Source organism: Bos taurus, chromosome 13 (assembly GCF_002263795.3).
Source record: "Bos taurus isolate L1 Dominette 01449 registration number 42190680 breed Hereford chromosome 13, ARS-UCD2.0, whole genome shotgun sequence".
Lineage (NCBI taxonomy): Eukaryota > Metazoa > Chordata > Mammalia > Artiodactyla > Bovidae > Bos > Bos taurus.
The window spans coordinates 43,184,987-43,201,046 of record NC_037340.1 but is presented as its reverse complement, the minus strand read 5'-3'; the positions used below and the strand labels follow the sequence as shown (position 1 = coordinate 43,201,046).

Genomic DNA, 16,060 nt, shown 5'->3' with positions numbered 1-16,060 from the left:
TTTCACTCTCTTAGGGTATCCAGTAGACATGAGAATATAAATGACAGAAGATGGATTAACAGGAGAAAAGCAAACAGACTTTGACATGTACAGAGGAGCCTCCATAAGAAAACAAAGATGAAAAAAGGCAGCAAATCCTCAGTGCTTAGGCATGAGGTGGGACAATGAGAGGGAATTGTGGAAAAGTAGCTAAAACACACAGGGCCACCAAAGGAAGATAGGAGCTACTTAAACAAAGTCTGTTTCCACACAGTTCCCTGTCTCTTGGCTCTGCTTACCTCTGGTGATAAGTATGTATCTTTCCCCCTGATGCCGGGAGGGCCCCTCTCACAAGAGAGGTTTATCTCCCACCTTTACGAAGAAAGGAGAGGTCAGAAGGCGCTTCTGGCTTTGTTGTTCTTCAGCTCAAAAGAATCCTGCTTCCAAAGCGGCATATTTGGGGCAGCACATTCTGCTGCCCTTCAATGTGTATATAACTTCATTTCTTGGGATAGATTCCCTTTCCGGTGTGAAAGGAGAGGCTATTTTTAAAAGCTTTGAACACCTACAAAGCAGTATTTTAAACCAAAGAATGTACTATATAACAATTGTTAAATTGCCTTTTTTATTTAAGAAGGTCCTTTAGGTGATGTGGTCCTTTCTTACAATTAGAGGATGAAGCACTTTCACCCTCTTTTGCTAAGGAGATGCTGTCCCCACTGCACTGGGAGGCAGGAGGTCTCAGAATCAGATTTACTGTTTCCTAGAGACAACCTGAGAACTCATCTCCAGTACCTTTGGCAACTGGGGATTATCGAACATGAATAATTCATTTTAGCTCATGACTTTCAACCTCTCTTCTCCCCAAAGGTTAAGAAAGATCTAAAAGTTGAATGGTTCCATGAAGACCTACAAGACCTTCTAGAACTAACACCAAAAATAGATGTCCTTTCCATTAAAGGGGACTGGAATGCAAAAGTAGGTAGCAAGAAATACCTGGAGTAACTGGAAAATTTGGCCTTGAAGTACAGAATGAAGCAGGGCAAAGGCTAACAGAGTTTTGCCAAGAGAATGCACTGGTCATAGCAAACACCCTCTTCCAACAACACAAGAGAAGACTCTACACATGGACATCACCAGATGGTCAACACTGAAATCAGATTGACTATGTTCTTTGCAGCCAAAGATGGAAAAGCTCTATACAGTCAGCAAAAATAAGACTGGGAGCTGACTTGGCTCAGATCACGAACTCCTTATTGCCAAATTCTGTCTTAAAGAAAATAGGAAAAACCACTAGACCATTCAGGTCTGACCTAAATCAAATCCCTTACAACTATACAGTGGAAGTGACAAATAGATTCAAGGGATTAGATCTGATAGAGTGCCTGAAGAACTATAGATGCAGCTTCATGACATTGTACAGGAGGCAGTGATCAAGACCATCCCCAAGGAAAAGAAATGCAAAAAAGCAAAATGGTTGTCTAAGGAGGTCTTACAAACAGCTTTGACAAGAAGAGAAGTGAAAAGCAAAGGAGAATAGGAAAGATATACCCATTTTAATGCAGAATTCCAAAGAATAGCAGGGAAAGATAAGAAAGCCTTCCTCAGTGATCAATGCAAAGAAATAGAGGAAAACAATAGAATGGGAAAGACTAGAGATCTCTTCAAGAAAATCAGAGATACCGAGGGAACATTTCATGCAAAGATGGGCACAATAAAGGACAGAAATGGTATGGACCTAAGAGAAGCAGAAGATATTAAGAGGTGGCAAGAATACACAGAAGAACTATACAAGAAAGTTCTTCATGACCCAGATAATCACAATGGTGTGATCACTCACCTAGAGCCAGACATCCTGGAATGCAAAGTCAAGTGGGCCTTAGTGCTTCCACTGAAGGCAAATCAATGAAGCTTTCCCCCAAAGTAGCAGAATTATAGATGAACAGGTGAAAGTCAGAGTAGATTTAAATCTGATCCAAACACAGATATTGAAAGAAACAAATGTCTCTTTAAATATTTTGTCTCTTGTAGGAAGAATCTATGAAGAATTGTTTGGTGGGGAAAAGAAAGACACAGGATGAGTAAAGTTTGCTATAACTATTGACAGCAGCACTTACCATGCTGATCTGAAGGTGCCCCCCTGCCCATGGTAATGACAGGAGGTGCCAGCCTAAGTAAGCTTTATCACAGGGCAGGAAATGACCCCACCTGAGGGCTGCACACTTAAAGCAGCACAGCCTCTTTTCAGTTTTTCACTTTTCTGGGATCAAAGGAGGTGTGACAGGCCTGCCTGAGTCCCCTGGGATAAAAATCTGTGCACAACCACTGATAAATTTGCTAAACTTTATCCAAATCTGCTTTGACTATGCCAAAGCCTTCGATTGTATGGATCACAAGAAACTGTGGAAAATTCTTCAAGAGATGGGCATACCAGAGCACCTGACCTGCCTCCTGAGAAATCTGTATGCAGGTCAAGAATCAACAGTTAGAACTGGCAATGGAACAACAGACTGGTTCCAAATCGGGAAAGGAGTACGTCAAGGCTGCATACTGTCACCCTGCTTATTTAACTTACATGCAACGTACATCATATGAAATGCCAGGCTGTATGAATCACAAGCTAGAATCAAGATTACCAGGACAAATATCAATAACCTCAGATACGCAGATGACACCACCCTTATGGCAGAAAGCAAAGAAGAACTAAAGAGCCTCTTGATGAAAGTGAAAGAGGAGTGAAAAAGTTGGCTTAAAACTCAACATTCAGAAAATAAGATCATGGCATCCAGTCCCATCACTTCATGGCAAATAGGTGAGGAAACAGTGGAAACAGTGAGAGACTTTATTTTCTTGGACTCCAAAATCATAGCAGATGGTGAGTGCAGCCATGAAATTAAAAGATACTTGCTCCATGGAAGAAAAGCTATGACCAACCTAGACAGCGTGTTAAAAAGCAGAGACATTACTTTGCCAACAAAGGTCCGTCTTGTCAAGGCTATGGTTTTTCCAGTAATCATGTATGGATGTGAGACTTGGACTGTTAAGAAGGCTGAGCACTTAAGAATTGTGCTTTTAAACTGTGATTTCAGAGAAGACTCTTGAGAGTCCTTTGGACGGTAAGGAGATCCAACCAGTCCATCCTAAAGGAAATAGGTCCTGAATTTTCATTGAAAGAGCTGATGGTGAAGTTGAAACTCCAATGCTTTGGCCGCTCGATACAAAGAACTGACTCATTGGAAAAGACCCTGATGCTGGGAAAGATTGAAGGCAGGAGGAGAAAGGGACGACAGAGGATGAGATGGTTGGATGGCATCACCGACTCAATGGACATGAGTTGGAGTAATCTCTGGGAGATAGTGAAGGACAGGGAAGCCTGGCGTGCTGCAGTCCATGGGGTCGCAAAGAGTAGGACAGGTCTGAGCGACTGAACTGAGCTGAAAATGCTTCCCAGTTTCCCTTGACTTGTGGTGAAAGTCCTAATGAACTGTACAGTAGTAATCGGGCCTTGGCGATTTAAGAACTAGACCCCAGGCCACCGGCTCATCAGCTGGGCGACCCTGAGGACCACGCTCCCCCTCACAGCTTCCGCAGTTTAGCGCCTGAAGAGAGGGGAGGGGCGGGACTCCACGATCCTAGCAACCGCGCCGCGTCCCCTGATTGGCTGGTTGCCGCGCGGCCGCCATTTTCAAACCCCGGAAGATGGCGGCGGCGGAGGTGGCGGCGCTGTCCTGACAGAAACCTGTCTTCGGGCCGTAGCGGCCGGGCGCCGTGCGGCTCCCAGCGGGCCTCCCGGGCACCCAGCCACCGCGCCGCCCCCTCCGCGCCATGGAGCCCGAGCTGGAGGCCCAGGAGCAGAGCCGGCCGCGGAGGCGAAGCCGCCGGGTCTCGGGGCTCAACGCCGGCGGCGCCGCGGAGCCAGCGGCCGACACCCCCAGGCCCGGCCCGGACGGCAGGTGAGCGCGGGGTGAACGGCGCCTGGGGACTCGGGGTGTCGGGCCCGAGGCTGGGGAGGGGGTGGCGGGCAGGGAAGGGGCCGGGGGCAGAGAAGAGCCGGGCTGCCTGCTCTCCTCTCCTTCCTCCTCTCTCCCCTCGTCCCCGTCTTCCGATCGCCTGACCCTCCTTTATTTTTACCTCCGGTTCCTCTCCTTCCTCCCTCTCGTCTCCTCCCCTCCCCGCTCAGGGGGTGGAGGTCCTCTCTGCACACCCAGCAGGTTTCCGGCTGGATTTGGGGGTGGCGGGGGCGGTTCCTAAATGCCTACGGAGAGCTGCTAGCTCAGGGGACTGGAATCGTTCCTGGAGCCGGAGAGTTTCTTTTGTTCAGTCGCTCGGTCGTGTCCGACTCCTTACGACCCCATGGACCGCAGCCCGCCAAGCTCCTCTTGTCCATGGATTCCCCAGACAAGAATCATCCATTCCCTTCTCCAGGGGATCTTCCCAGCCCAGGCATCAAGCCAGCATATCCTGCATTGACAGGCGGATTCTTGACCATTGTGCCACCAGGGAAGCCCCCGAGGACTTCTACCAGACACCAGACTTTTAGCCTAAAAGCAAGCATTAAAATAAAAAGTTTCGCCGACGCCAGAGTCCCTCCTTTCGAGCCTCTGACCAAGTCGGCGATCAGGGCGCAGCTCAGGGCCCCAGCCTCCCGGGTAAAGAGGACGCAGAGGCCCGTCTTCGACTTTTTAGCTGTTGACACATTTCATTCTGTCCGGTGCGTCTGCGAAGGGAGGACACCGGCCGAGGGTGTCAGAGGTGGTGTCTGCGAGGCAAGCGGTGAACAAGGGCTGGGGGCATTGCTTTCCCGTCAGGATGCTGCAGGCCCTGGGTTCCTGTGACCGGCCATTGGACCTTTCATCTCTGAGGTTGGGTCCTCATCCGTCATATGGGGTTGAAATAGTATCCACTTCCTCCAAGTTGTGCAATTCAGTGAGGTCATTGTGTGAGCCTACATGCAGGGAGTTAGAAACAAACTGTTATTTGCTGATTTTTATCAGTAATTCCACATCCGCTTCTCTTTTCAGAAGTCCCTGTGGTCCACTACTTATTCTTAAACTACAGTTCCTTACTGAAGTTACATTCCAGTCATGCTTGGATGTGCCAGTCGTTTTTTCAGAGAAAGGAAAACACCTTACTTTCATGGACAGAGCATTTGTAAATTCACTGTTAATAAGTCATTGTGCAGAGAACTAGACTTTTTCCTTAGATACTGATTTTTTATTTTGAAGATTAGGATAATCCTTGCCTGAAACCTTTTACTGATTACAATTTATATGAAAGAGGTAGTGAAAGAGCAGAAAGACGTCATCATCCCAGAGACTGAGAAATAGGAGAATCAGGACCATGTAGTGAAGGGAAGAAAAACAGTGATAAATTCATTCTGCGTTCATTCAATAAAGCTTTTGAGCATTTGCCTGGAAAGATCCCCAGAGAAGGGCATGGCAACCCACTCCAGTATTCCTGCCTGGAGAATCGCATGGACAGAGGAGCCTGGAGGGCTACAGTCTGTGGAGGTCACAGGGAGTCGGACACGACTGAGCAACTAACACTTTCACTTCCCTAGATCTTCATGGTGTTGTAGATATTGGAGATTTGGGTGAACAGATGAAGTGTCTGCTCTCATAAAGCTTACATTCTGATTAGGGATGAAAGAGGATAATGAAATACCAGGTGGTCATCCTGTGAGGAGGATTAAGGCATGGTAAGGGCAGGCAGAGATAAGGAGAGGGGCTGTGTTGCTATTTTTTAAAGATCAAAAAAGCCTCCTCCATGGTAATGATGCCATTTAAGCAGAGATCTGAAGGAATTAAGGAACTCCACCATGTGAAGATTTGGAGAGAAAGGCAGTAAGTGCAGGGCTTCATAGTAGAATCCTGTTTGGTGTGTTCAAGGACTGTAGAGAAGCCACGGTAACTGGAGTGGAGCAAAACAGCTGGAGAAAGGTGGACAGCGAGGTCACAGAGATGCCTGGGGTCAGATTGGGTAGTACATAGCCAACCACCAGAAAGACTTCAAATTTGAATCTGTGGTTGGGAGACAGTAGAAAATTCTGTGATGTGTATTTTAAAAGGATTGGTCTGCTATGTGGCTGGGAGAAAATCAGGTAGACTAATGAAGAGGTTATTGCAGTTTGAGACATCTGAGTGGTAAACATGGTGGAAAATACTCCTATTTGGGATGTATTTTTAAAGTAGCACCGACAGGATTTGCATATGGATTCAGTGTGGAGTTAAGAGAGACGGAGGAATGAAGAATGATTCCGAGGTTTTTAATCTGAGCACCAGAAGACCAGGTTTCCATGTTCCTGGAGAAAAGTTGGGTTTGGGATGCGTTATGAGGCTCCTATTAAGGAGTGCATCACAACAATTTTTCCCCCTCTTCTCTTTTTTTGCTTTTTTCTCTTAAAAAAAAAAAAAAAACTTTTATTGAAGTTTAACAGTCAAATGAAAGAGTGCATGAACCATAAGTGTTTTGCCCAGTGAAATTTCACAAAGTAAACACATCTGTGTAACCAAATATAAATTGAGGGCTTATCAGCAAATAGACTTGAAATCTCAGCACTGGGAAGTCATCTATATAGTCTGACTAAAGGAGAGTTTGAGGCCCAAACCCCGAGACACTCCCCACATGTAAAGGTCCGGGAGATGAACAAGCTCAGAGGAGCCACAGCTGGTGAGGAACCAGGTGAGATCAGTGTCCAGGAGGCCAAGTGGCGAAAGGGTTTTGAGAAAAGAGATGGGAAAGTATGTCAAGTGTTACTGATAAGGAAGGAATGAACAGTTTAGTGAGATAAGGAATGAGTGATCGTTGAATCTGGTCATGAGAAGAGCATATTGACCTCTAGTAGTTTCCATAATATAGTTAAACTATTAAGAATGTTTGTAAAGGGTTGAGAAGAGAATGAGGTGTGGTTTTTTCCAGAAATGTGTGAGTGTCAGACACTATAAATATGGAGATGCAAAATACTGTCCTTACTCTGGGAGTGTTGCCGAGATCCCAGCCTCTGTTCTCTGGTGCTGGATAGAAACACAGAGACAAGAGTTTTGGGTGAAGTTGAAAAGAGTAGCTTTTATTGTTTTGCCAGGCAAAGGAGGCCACAGTAGGCTAGCGCCCTCAAGACTGTCCTCCTTTGGGAAAAATATGAAGGGATTTTAAAGTTCAGGAGGGGAAGGGAGTGCTGTAGATAAGGAATAGGGCAGTAGCAAGCTTGCATTCTTCTTTCCTTTTGGAAAATCTCTGCATAGTCTAAGTCAGTGTCAGGCTGTCGGGAGGAATACAGAAGTCCTTGAGGCTATCGCACTGACTTTCTAGAATAAAGAATGCTGACAAAAGAAGGGAGTGTTAGGAAGTGCTTCCTCAGAGAAGCGAACACCATATGCATTGTACACAGCTCTGATTAGAAGGTAATCATTTTCAAAATGTAATTAAGTAAGCAAGAGAAGCTTTTCTGAGAAAATGGCTTAGTGGACTTAAAAGAATAAGGCCTAGCATGTTGGAAGCAGCCTTAACCAATTTCTGCTCTTACAGAATAACTTACAGTGGTATAGGGAAGACACTTAATAATCATAATCGTGTATGATGACAGTTACTATCGTGTTAGGTATATGATGCCATAGATGCAAATAAAAGGAGAAATTCTGGTTGGAAAGGACAGGAATGATTCCCTGTTGTAACCCTTGAGTCTCGGAGGGCCAGTTTAGACAGTGGATGTGCATGGGTGATATCATGTAGGGGGAAGCATTTAAATGTTAAAAGGCCCTTTACACAAATGAGAGTGAAGAGTTTTAGGTATCATGACACTGACTGTATAGGGAGAAGACTGAGATGGGGATAGAGAGGAGGTAGTGATTAGTGATGATACTGAAGAAGTAAGAGCCACATCACTGAGGGAAGCCTTGTATGCCATGATAGTAAACCTGATGAAAACTAGCCCCCAAACAAGTGCTCATATACACAAAATTCCAAATTTGTGGACTCTTGCAGCCCAACTATGGAACCAAATTAAAAGTCGCAAGTGAATTCATCATCGGCGGGAAGTCAATTTGCAGTTACCTGGATGAGTGTTTGAATCTGGTGGCTGGCAGTGAGATTGGAGAACTTGAAACACTGGGTTACACTTTTAGGAAGTCTCACTGCAACCCGAGGGCAAGAAAGAATAATGGTGGCAACACCCGAAAGAATAATGGAGGCAACACCAGCTTGTGGGGTAGATTCTGAAGAAGGGGTGAACTTGATATGGGGCGGATGAGGGAATAAGCAAGTACAGAGAGAGGTTGAAGAGACAGGAAAGAAAAAAGGTGATAAAACAAGCAACCAGAAAGACAGAGAAGGATGGACTCCTAAGTGTAAAGATAGAGCATCTAGCCTGTCTGAGAGCTGTGGACAGTAGCCTTTGGGGTAAGTTTGGGGAATGTGGGATGTTATGAGCAGGAATTTGGGGGCTTTCCCACCAGGGTTCTGTTTTTTAGGTGAGGTTGTAAATTACGTCAGCTGAGAAAAGGGTGGTGACATAGGCTTCCCTGGTGGCTCTGTGGTAAAGAATCTGTCTGTAATTCAGGAGACACAGGAGACATGGGTTTGATCCCTGGGTCAGCAAGATCCCCTGGAGAAGGAAATGGCAACCCACTCCAGTATTCTTGCCTGGGAAATCCCATAGACAGAGGAGCCTGGCAGGCTACAAAACCACCACCATAGGCAGCGTTAGGAGAATGATGAAGTTGTCCTACTTCATTACTCTGTTCTTTTTTTGAAGGACAAAAAAAAAAGAAAATGAAAGTATCACCTTTTTACAAAACAGTGTTCACATACTATACAGTTTTACCCACTTGAAGTGTACAATTCACTGTTTTCCTCTGGATTCAGGACATGTGAATGTCCTCTAGATATGTGCAACCATCACCAGGCAATTTTTGAACATTTTCTTCACCTCAAAATGAAAGCCCATACCTCTCTCCCTAACGCCTCTCTCTTCTTTTACCCCAAACTCTAACCTGCTTCCTATCTCTATGAATTTCCCTGTTTTGGACATTTCACATGAATGAAATCGTATGTGGCCATTTTTTAGTGAGGCATCCTTTGCCCATTTTAAAAATTGGGTTATTTATATTTTTTATTACTAAGATATAAAAAATCTACTCTTGATAACAAGTCCCTGCATGGTTTGCAGATATGTTCCCCTATTCTGTGGGTTGTCTTTTTTGTTAACTGAAGTCCAGTTGATTTACAAATTGTGTTAGTTTCTGGTGTACAGCAGAGTGATCCAGCACGTGTGTGTTTGTACACATATTTGCATGCACACTGCTGTTTACAGGCCTGCCATTTAATCAGCCTGTCCACGTGGTTGGAGCTCATTTTCAGCCACATCTTTGCTAATTGTTAATCCTAGCCATCCAGATGAGAAACGGGTAGACTTGAGAATGAGCTCAGGAGTTGGAATGGCTAATACATGCAGAACCTGAGAGAGAGGGCCTACTGTACCAAGTTAAATAACGGATCATGACTCTCATCTGCCTCTGCTAAAGACTGATCCCGGGCATTGCTTCACACAGAGGTAAAAAAAAATCTTGAACATAATGTGAATGCTGACACCGTAGGACATAGCTGGGGCAAGATAATTAGGGAGAAAAAGTGAGTAAAGACAGCTGGAATCCATTGGGGGTCTAAGCTTGCTCTGTGGCAGTGGCTCTCGGCTGCTTTCTCCTCCTCCTTGTCTTGTCCCTCTCTGTTCTTGGTGGTAATAGGCCAGTTTCTTGTCCACAGGCAGCCCTGGGCCCCGCTACACGGCTCAGAACTCAGAAAGCAGCGTGCTTCTCTGGCCTAGTTTTCCTGACACTGAGTCTATTCTAGCCCCGGCTTTGATTCAGTTAATTACTCTCTCTGGGAATGGACATTCTTTTAGACTGAGATCCAAAGCTGAATAAAACATTAGTGTTTAAAGAGTTTAGGCTTTACAGTCAGACTCCTTGGGTTCAAATTCTGGCTCTTGAGGATTTAATCTCTTTAAACCTCACTTCATACTTTCTAGCTCATTAGTAGTATCTGTCTCATCAGGCTGTGATTAATCTTTTTTAAATCTCACTTTATAGTATCTGTCCCATAAGGTTGTGGAAATTATAAGAGGTAATTCATATAAAACATGAGAATAATACCTAGATATTAACAAATGCTCCATAAATCTTAGGTATCATTGTTTTCATTTTCTGCAGGAAACACTAAGAGCTATAACTTACCCTCTATCAAGGAGTATTTAGCAATTATCTCTGTTATCAGTTTTGTAGAGGTGGATCTCTGACTAGATGGTAGATCTTTGACTTTTGTTTTTCTAGTGAAATTGATGGATTTGTAGAGGGGACATCCAGAGTTAAATGTATATTCTTAAAGCAAGTTCTGTTAATTTTGAGCTAAGGGTTCCTGTTGCCTTTAAGGGAATTTAACTTCCTGGATGGACTGTTTTTCAAAACATTTAAAAAACCAAATTAAACAGAAATTGAGCCAGTCCTCGATAACCCGGGATTGTCATCATTATTACTATTTATATTAATAGTTGCTGAAAATAAAAGGATGCCCCCACTAGCTCCTAAGGCTGTTTCCTCCCACATCAAAATGACTGTACTGTTTAACAGTTTTATTGAGACATAATTTGCATATCATAACATTCGCCTGTTGTAAGTGTGCAATTCAGGAATTATTAGTAAGTGGAAGGCGATGGCACCCCACTCCAGTACTCTCACTTGGAGAATCCCATGGACGGAGGAGCCTGGTAGGCTGCAGTCCATGGGGTCTCTAAGAGTCGGACATGACTGAGCGACTTTACTTTCACTTTTCACTTTCATGCATTGGAGAAGGAAATGGCAACCCACTCCAGTGTTCTTGCCTGGAGAATCCCAGGGATGGCGGAACCTGGTGGGCTGCCGTCTATGGGGTCGCACAGAGTTGGACACGACTGATGCGACTTAGCAGCAGCAGCAGCAGTATAGACACAGTCCACCATTAGAATTTTCATCATCCCAAATACTCCCTCAAGTTTGTTTGCAGTCAGTCCTCCTCCTACCCCCAGGCCTAGGCAGCCACTAGTCTGTTTTCCATGTCTGTAAATTTCTGTTTCTGGATATCCATCTAAATAGAACCACACAATATAATCTTTCACATTTGCGTGTTTGTAGTTCGTCTATATTAATTACCTGCCATGATAGAGGAGGGCAATGACATAAGTCATAATCTCATATAATTTTTCATATTTTTCATATAATTTGGCTTGAGAATGAAATAACAGGTGATTTTTTGTGGAACATCAACTGTACCATTTTATTTATGTTTTGTTTAGACTAAATCTAGTTGAGTGTAAAAATAATTTACATAGTTTGAGAATACATCAAATGACACAAAAAGAAGTATGTAAAGACCAAGGAGTGATCAGTGGGGCTAATAGGAAACACAGTTTAATATATCAAGCTAGTTCCTTCGGGTATTCATTTATTTTATGCCTTAAAAGTTAGTAATTAATTGGATATATGAAAAAAGATTGGACAAAAATTCTTAAAAAGATGAACTGTCACTTCTTATTTCAGCCTTTGAGCTGCTTTTTAAACGGACTGTACTGCATATCTTTTAAAGGCCACTTTTAATGTTTTATGAAATAAAAAATTTTCCCACAAGGATTTAAAATAGCTGCTACATTTTGAGTGTGACCTCTATGAAAAAATGACTATATATCTTTCCAAGTTTTTTGAAAGCTGGCACTGACTCACATACTTTCAGGGCACAGTTTGTTTTTTGGGTTCCTATTTTCCATTAGTTCTCAAAATAAATAGGTACTTGCTTTTGAAATAGGAAAAAATAGCATTACTATAAAGCTGATTACAGCTGGTGCTGGAAACAATCTTGCCATCCAGTTGGAAATATTTTTCCAGTTTTCAGTGTGTTTAAAATTCCTAACAGCTAATTCTTTCCAGCTTTTAAACATCAAATTCATTCTGAGGTCAGAATGGACAATTCTAGGGAATAAAGAAATGAATATCTTTGGTTTTGTGTTCTCCTTGTCTTATATCTGAAAGGAAGTGCTCAGTGACTATTTTAAGTGCCACTATGATTACTATTTTGTAATGAATATTTGTATAACTTTAAAAATAATCTTCTGAGAAATTATAATTTTTGCTTCTCAACCCAGTCTCCACTGGTGGCTCTTTGTGTAGTATATGATACCTAGAACAGTGTTTTTAAAAAGTAATCATAACATGAAGGTTCCATTTGCCCTGTAATCCTTTGGCATTTGATTATAGCACTATATCTCTGTATACTCTTATCTATGTATTCTTTAGTCATATGAATTATAATTTATTGCTGATATCTTACTGTTTTACCAGAAATCATGCAATCTTCATTGTTACTTGACTTTTCTATAGTGGCAAGGAATGACCAGTTCCTTAGTTTATTTTGCTCCACTAGAGAGGCCCTCAAAACAATTTTTGAGCTACAAATAGTTATTTAGGGAGCATTTGCTTTAAATATCTTCAGATCTTTCGTATCTGTTTCTAATTATTATTAATGGCATCCTATTTCACTGTGTCAGGACCCTTCCCAGGAACTGAACAGGCCTTGAGAGGAAGGGAGAATTCTCCAACTGGACCTTGAGCCCTTTCTAGTCACCTCCCCACTCTGCCGTTGCTGCTGTCCCTCCGCCCCTCGCCATCTGTTGTCAGCAGTATCAGAACTGCCTCTTAACCAGCCTCCTGACCAGTGCTGCCTTCTTCCAACTCAGCCTTCTTGTTCCTTAGAACTCAATTGCCGACAGCTGCCATACGTATTCAAGATCAAGTTCATATTTTTAAGGGCTGTACATGAGGCCTTTTATCATGATCAAGCCCTGTTTTATTTCTTTTGATGCTCAAACATAAAGAGCTACTTGCAGTTTCCTGTATATAATTCATTTCACCCCCCGCTTCACTTGTGCCTTTCCGTTTCCCCACAGAGCCTGCCTGGCTCTCATATGCTTTGCTGATTGAGATTTCTCTTTGCTCCAGTTTTACGGTTCAGAGAAGGCAATGGCAACCCACTCCAGTACTCTTGCCTGGAGGATCCCAGGGACGGGGGAGCCTGGTGGGCTGCTGTCTGTGGGGTCACAGAGTCAGACACGACTGAAGCGACTTAGCAGCAGCAGTATTAATTCTTCTGCAAAGCCATTTTGCTGTCCTCTTTCTCCTTGCAGCCATTTTCACTTGTGCTCCTTGTCAAAAATAAACAAACTTCTGCTTTATATTTAGTTTAGAAAACTACAAAAAGCCTGTGTTTGATTTAAGCTTGTAAATGTTTGTAGAAATAACCACCGTCTGTGGTGTTTCTGTAACTTACAGTGACTGAGAATGAAGGTGAGAGACAGAGTACACAAGTGGACAGTGGCCTGACAGTGCAAGAGCTAAGCAATAACTTCTGTAATAATTGGCCCCAAATGGCCAAGACTTGATCAGCAACAGTCAGCTTCCCCAGTTTTTGTCTTTGGTTCCAAATTAAGAATCTCCCTCCAACGCAGGACACCTGGGTTCGATCCCTGAGTCAGGAATATCCCCTGGAAAAGGGAATGGTAAGCCACTCCAGTTATTCTTGCCTGGGAAATCCCATGGACAGAGGATCCTGGCGGGCTATAGTCCATGGGGCCGCAAAGAGTCAGACATGACTGAGCGACTAACACTTCACTTCCAACTTAAAACCAACTCAAGCAAATCCTATCTGCACCCAGTAAATCACACAGGAGCCCCAGTCCCACTTAGCTTGCCTGCACCTTCCCCCTGCTGACAGCCTCCAGTCAGAACACACCTGAAGCCTTCCCTTGTTCCTCATTCCCCAGCCTGCCTTTCAGTCTCCCTAAACACCAGTGATGGTGGCCAGCTCCCTTGCTGTAGCAAGCTCTGAAATAATAACCTTTGCTTTTCTCATAAGTATAGTTTATAAGGGCTTCCCAGGTGGCTCAGTGGTAAAGAGCAGGAGATTCAGGTTCAATCCCTGTGTCAGGAAGATCCCCTGGAGGAGGAAATAGCAGCAACCCACTCCAGTATTCTTACCTGAAAAATCCCATGGATAGAAGAGCCTGGCAGGCTACAGTCCACAGGGTCATAAAGAGTCGGTCAGACACAACTTGAGTGACTGAACATGTGTACATAGTTTATAAACATTTCTGCACTACCTATGTTTTGTGATTTTCTACATGTTTGACAAACCTAGACAGCACATTAAAAAGCAGAGACATTACTTTGCCGACAAAGGTCCGTATAGTCAAAGCTATAGTTTTTCCTATAGTCATGTATAGATGTGAGAGTTGGACCATAAAGAAGGCTGAATGCCAAAGAATTGATGCTTTTAAACTGTGGTGTTGGAGAAGACTCTTGAGAGTCCCTTGGACTGCAAGGAGAACAAACCAGTAATCCTAAAGGAAATCAATCCTGAATATTCATGGAAGGACTGAAGCTGAAGCTCCAATACTTTGGCCACCTGATGTGAAGAGGTGACTCATAAATAAGAAAAGACCCTGATGCTGGGAAAGATTGAAGGCAGGATTGGTCAGTCACTAAGTTGTGCCCAACTCATGGACTGAGCCTACCAGGCTCCTCTGTCCAGGGAAGCCCGTGTCACTTAGTAGTAAAGAACAAAATCCTCGTCACATTTTAACCTTACTTGAGAACTTTGTCTCAGATATAGTTATTCAAAGCTTTTTATTTGGTTTATTTAAGTTAAAACACTAAAAAAAAAACAATCAGTACATGGAAGAGATTTACACATAAAATACAAAATAAATTCATTTAACTTTTGTTTATTATGTTGAGTTTTTTACTATTATTTTTAAAATATTAAACATGAATGCTGAATTTTATCAAGAATTTGTTGCATCATTTACTGTTTTCTTAACCTATTAGTGAAATATATAAAATATATTTCATATCATTGAGCCATGTATACGCTTCTAAAATAAACTCTGCTTGTTTTGGTGAATTAGTTTAATCTGTCTACTAGTTTTATAAAGGCTTTTTCACTTTTGTAATGTCTCTGAAAATTTCCAGAAGTGACTAGAACCTATACCCTGATTTTTTGGATTTTGGTTTTTGTGGGTTGTTTTGTTTTGTTTTTAAATACCCTCCCTCTTCTTGCTACAATTGAATGATTAATTAGGCTACTTTGAAGAGTTTTGAAACTATGAAAAAGATGGCTTTTTACCTGTTAGTGCTTAATTTTACTGAAGTTACTCTCAATGTATTTGAATTTTCTGTTAACAGATACTCCCTTCGGAGAGGTAGCTCCTTCACATTTTTAACACCTGGCCCCCATTGGGATTTCACTTTGGTGAGTAGACACCTGGGTTTTTATTTCAAGACATTAGATAGAAATAATTCCTGACTGTCCTTCAATCTAGTTGTCTGTGCATCTCTGAAAGTCTTAAGGCACAGAGTTTCTATCACTGTCTTTGCCAGCATAATTTAACTCTTCTCTGCTAACAGACTGACATTTTTATTTCAGTTAAATGTAAAATATATTTTGAAAAGTATTGGATCTATTCATCTTTATTCAATTCATTCTCTTATTTCTACCAGTGTTAAAATTAATATATTATGAAACATGAATATATTAATATTTTTATGTACATACTCTGACAGGTTTCTCCTTTGTTGAAAAATATAAAAATGATTGTAGGTAATACATATAACAAATGAATTATTTCTGTTATAAACAATCTTAGTATAGAGGGACTGCTTCATTATTTTTAGGAGACTTCCAAAGGCATCCAACCTTATGGAAACTAACACCAGAAAATTGGAGTTTTTTAATAATTAAAAACTAATTTAAATAATTAAAACCTCATTGCTTCATAATACCCATATAAATAAAATATGTACAAAGAGAGCATGATTCTTATGCTTTTCTTATTTGGGGGAAATAGCAAAAATGGTTCTGCTTCTAGTATGCCAAACTTTACCTGTGTGCATGTATTATGATGGTCCAATAATACATGCTTCATTTGTATTCTATTCTCTTGTATTTAATTTGATATTTTAGTGTATCAAAACACAATACTCAGGGTGAGGTTAATGAGAGTGGACAT

At 42.3% G+C, this 16,060-nt stretch overlaps 1 protein-coding gene across 1 annotated transcript in view; it reads left to right on the top strand.

Annotated features, from left to right (window-relative positions):
* Nucleotides 1-3,666: 3,666 nt before the first annotated feature.
* The window catches only part of NET1 (neuroepithelial cell transforming 1), a 34,732-nt gene continuing 22,338 nt past the window's right edge, over nt 3,667-16,060 (top strand). Inside the window, exons 1-2 of the mRNA XM_025000421.2 lie at nt 3,667-3,932; nt 15,237-15,303. Of these exons, the coding sequence (XP_024856189.1) occupies nt 3,805-3,932; nt 15,237-15,303 (195 nt within the window). The 5' untranslated portion in view covers nt 3,667-3,804. The remainder of the gene's footprint in view (nt 3,933-15,236; nt 15,304-16,060) is intronic.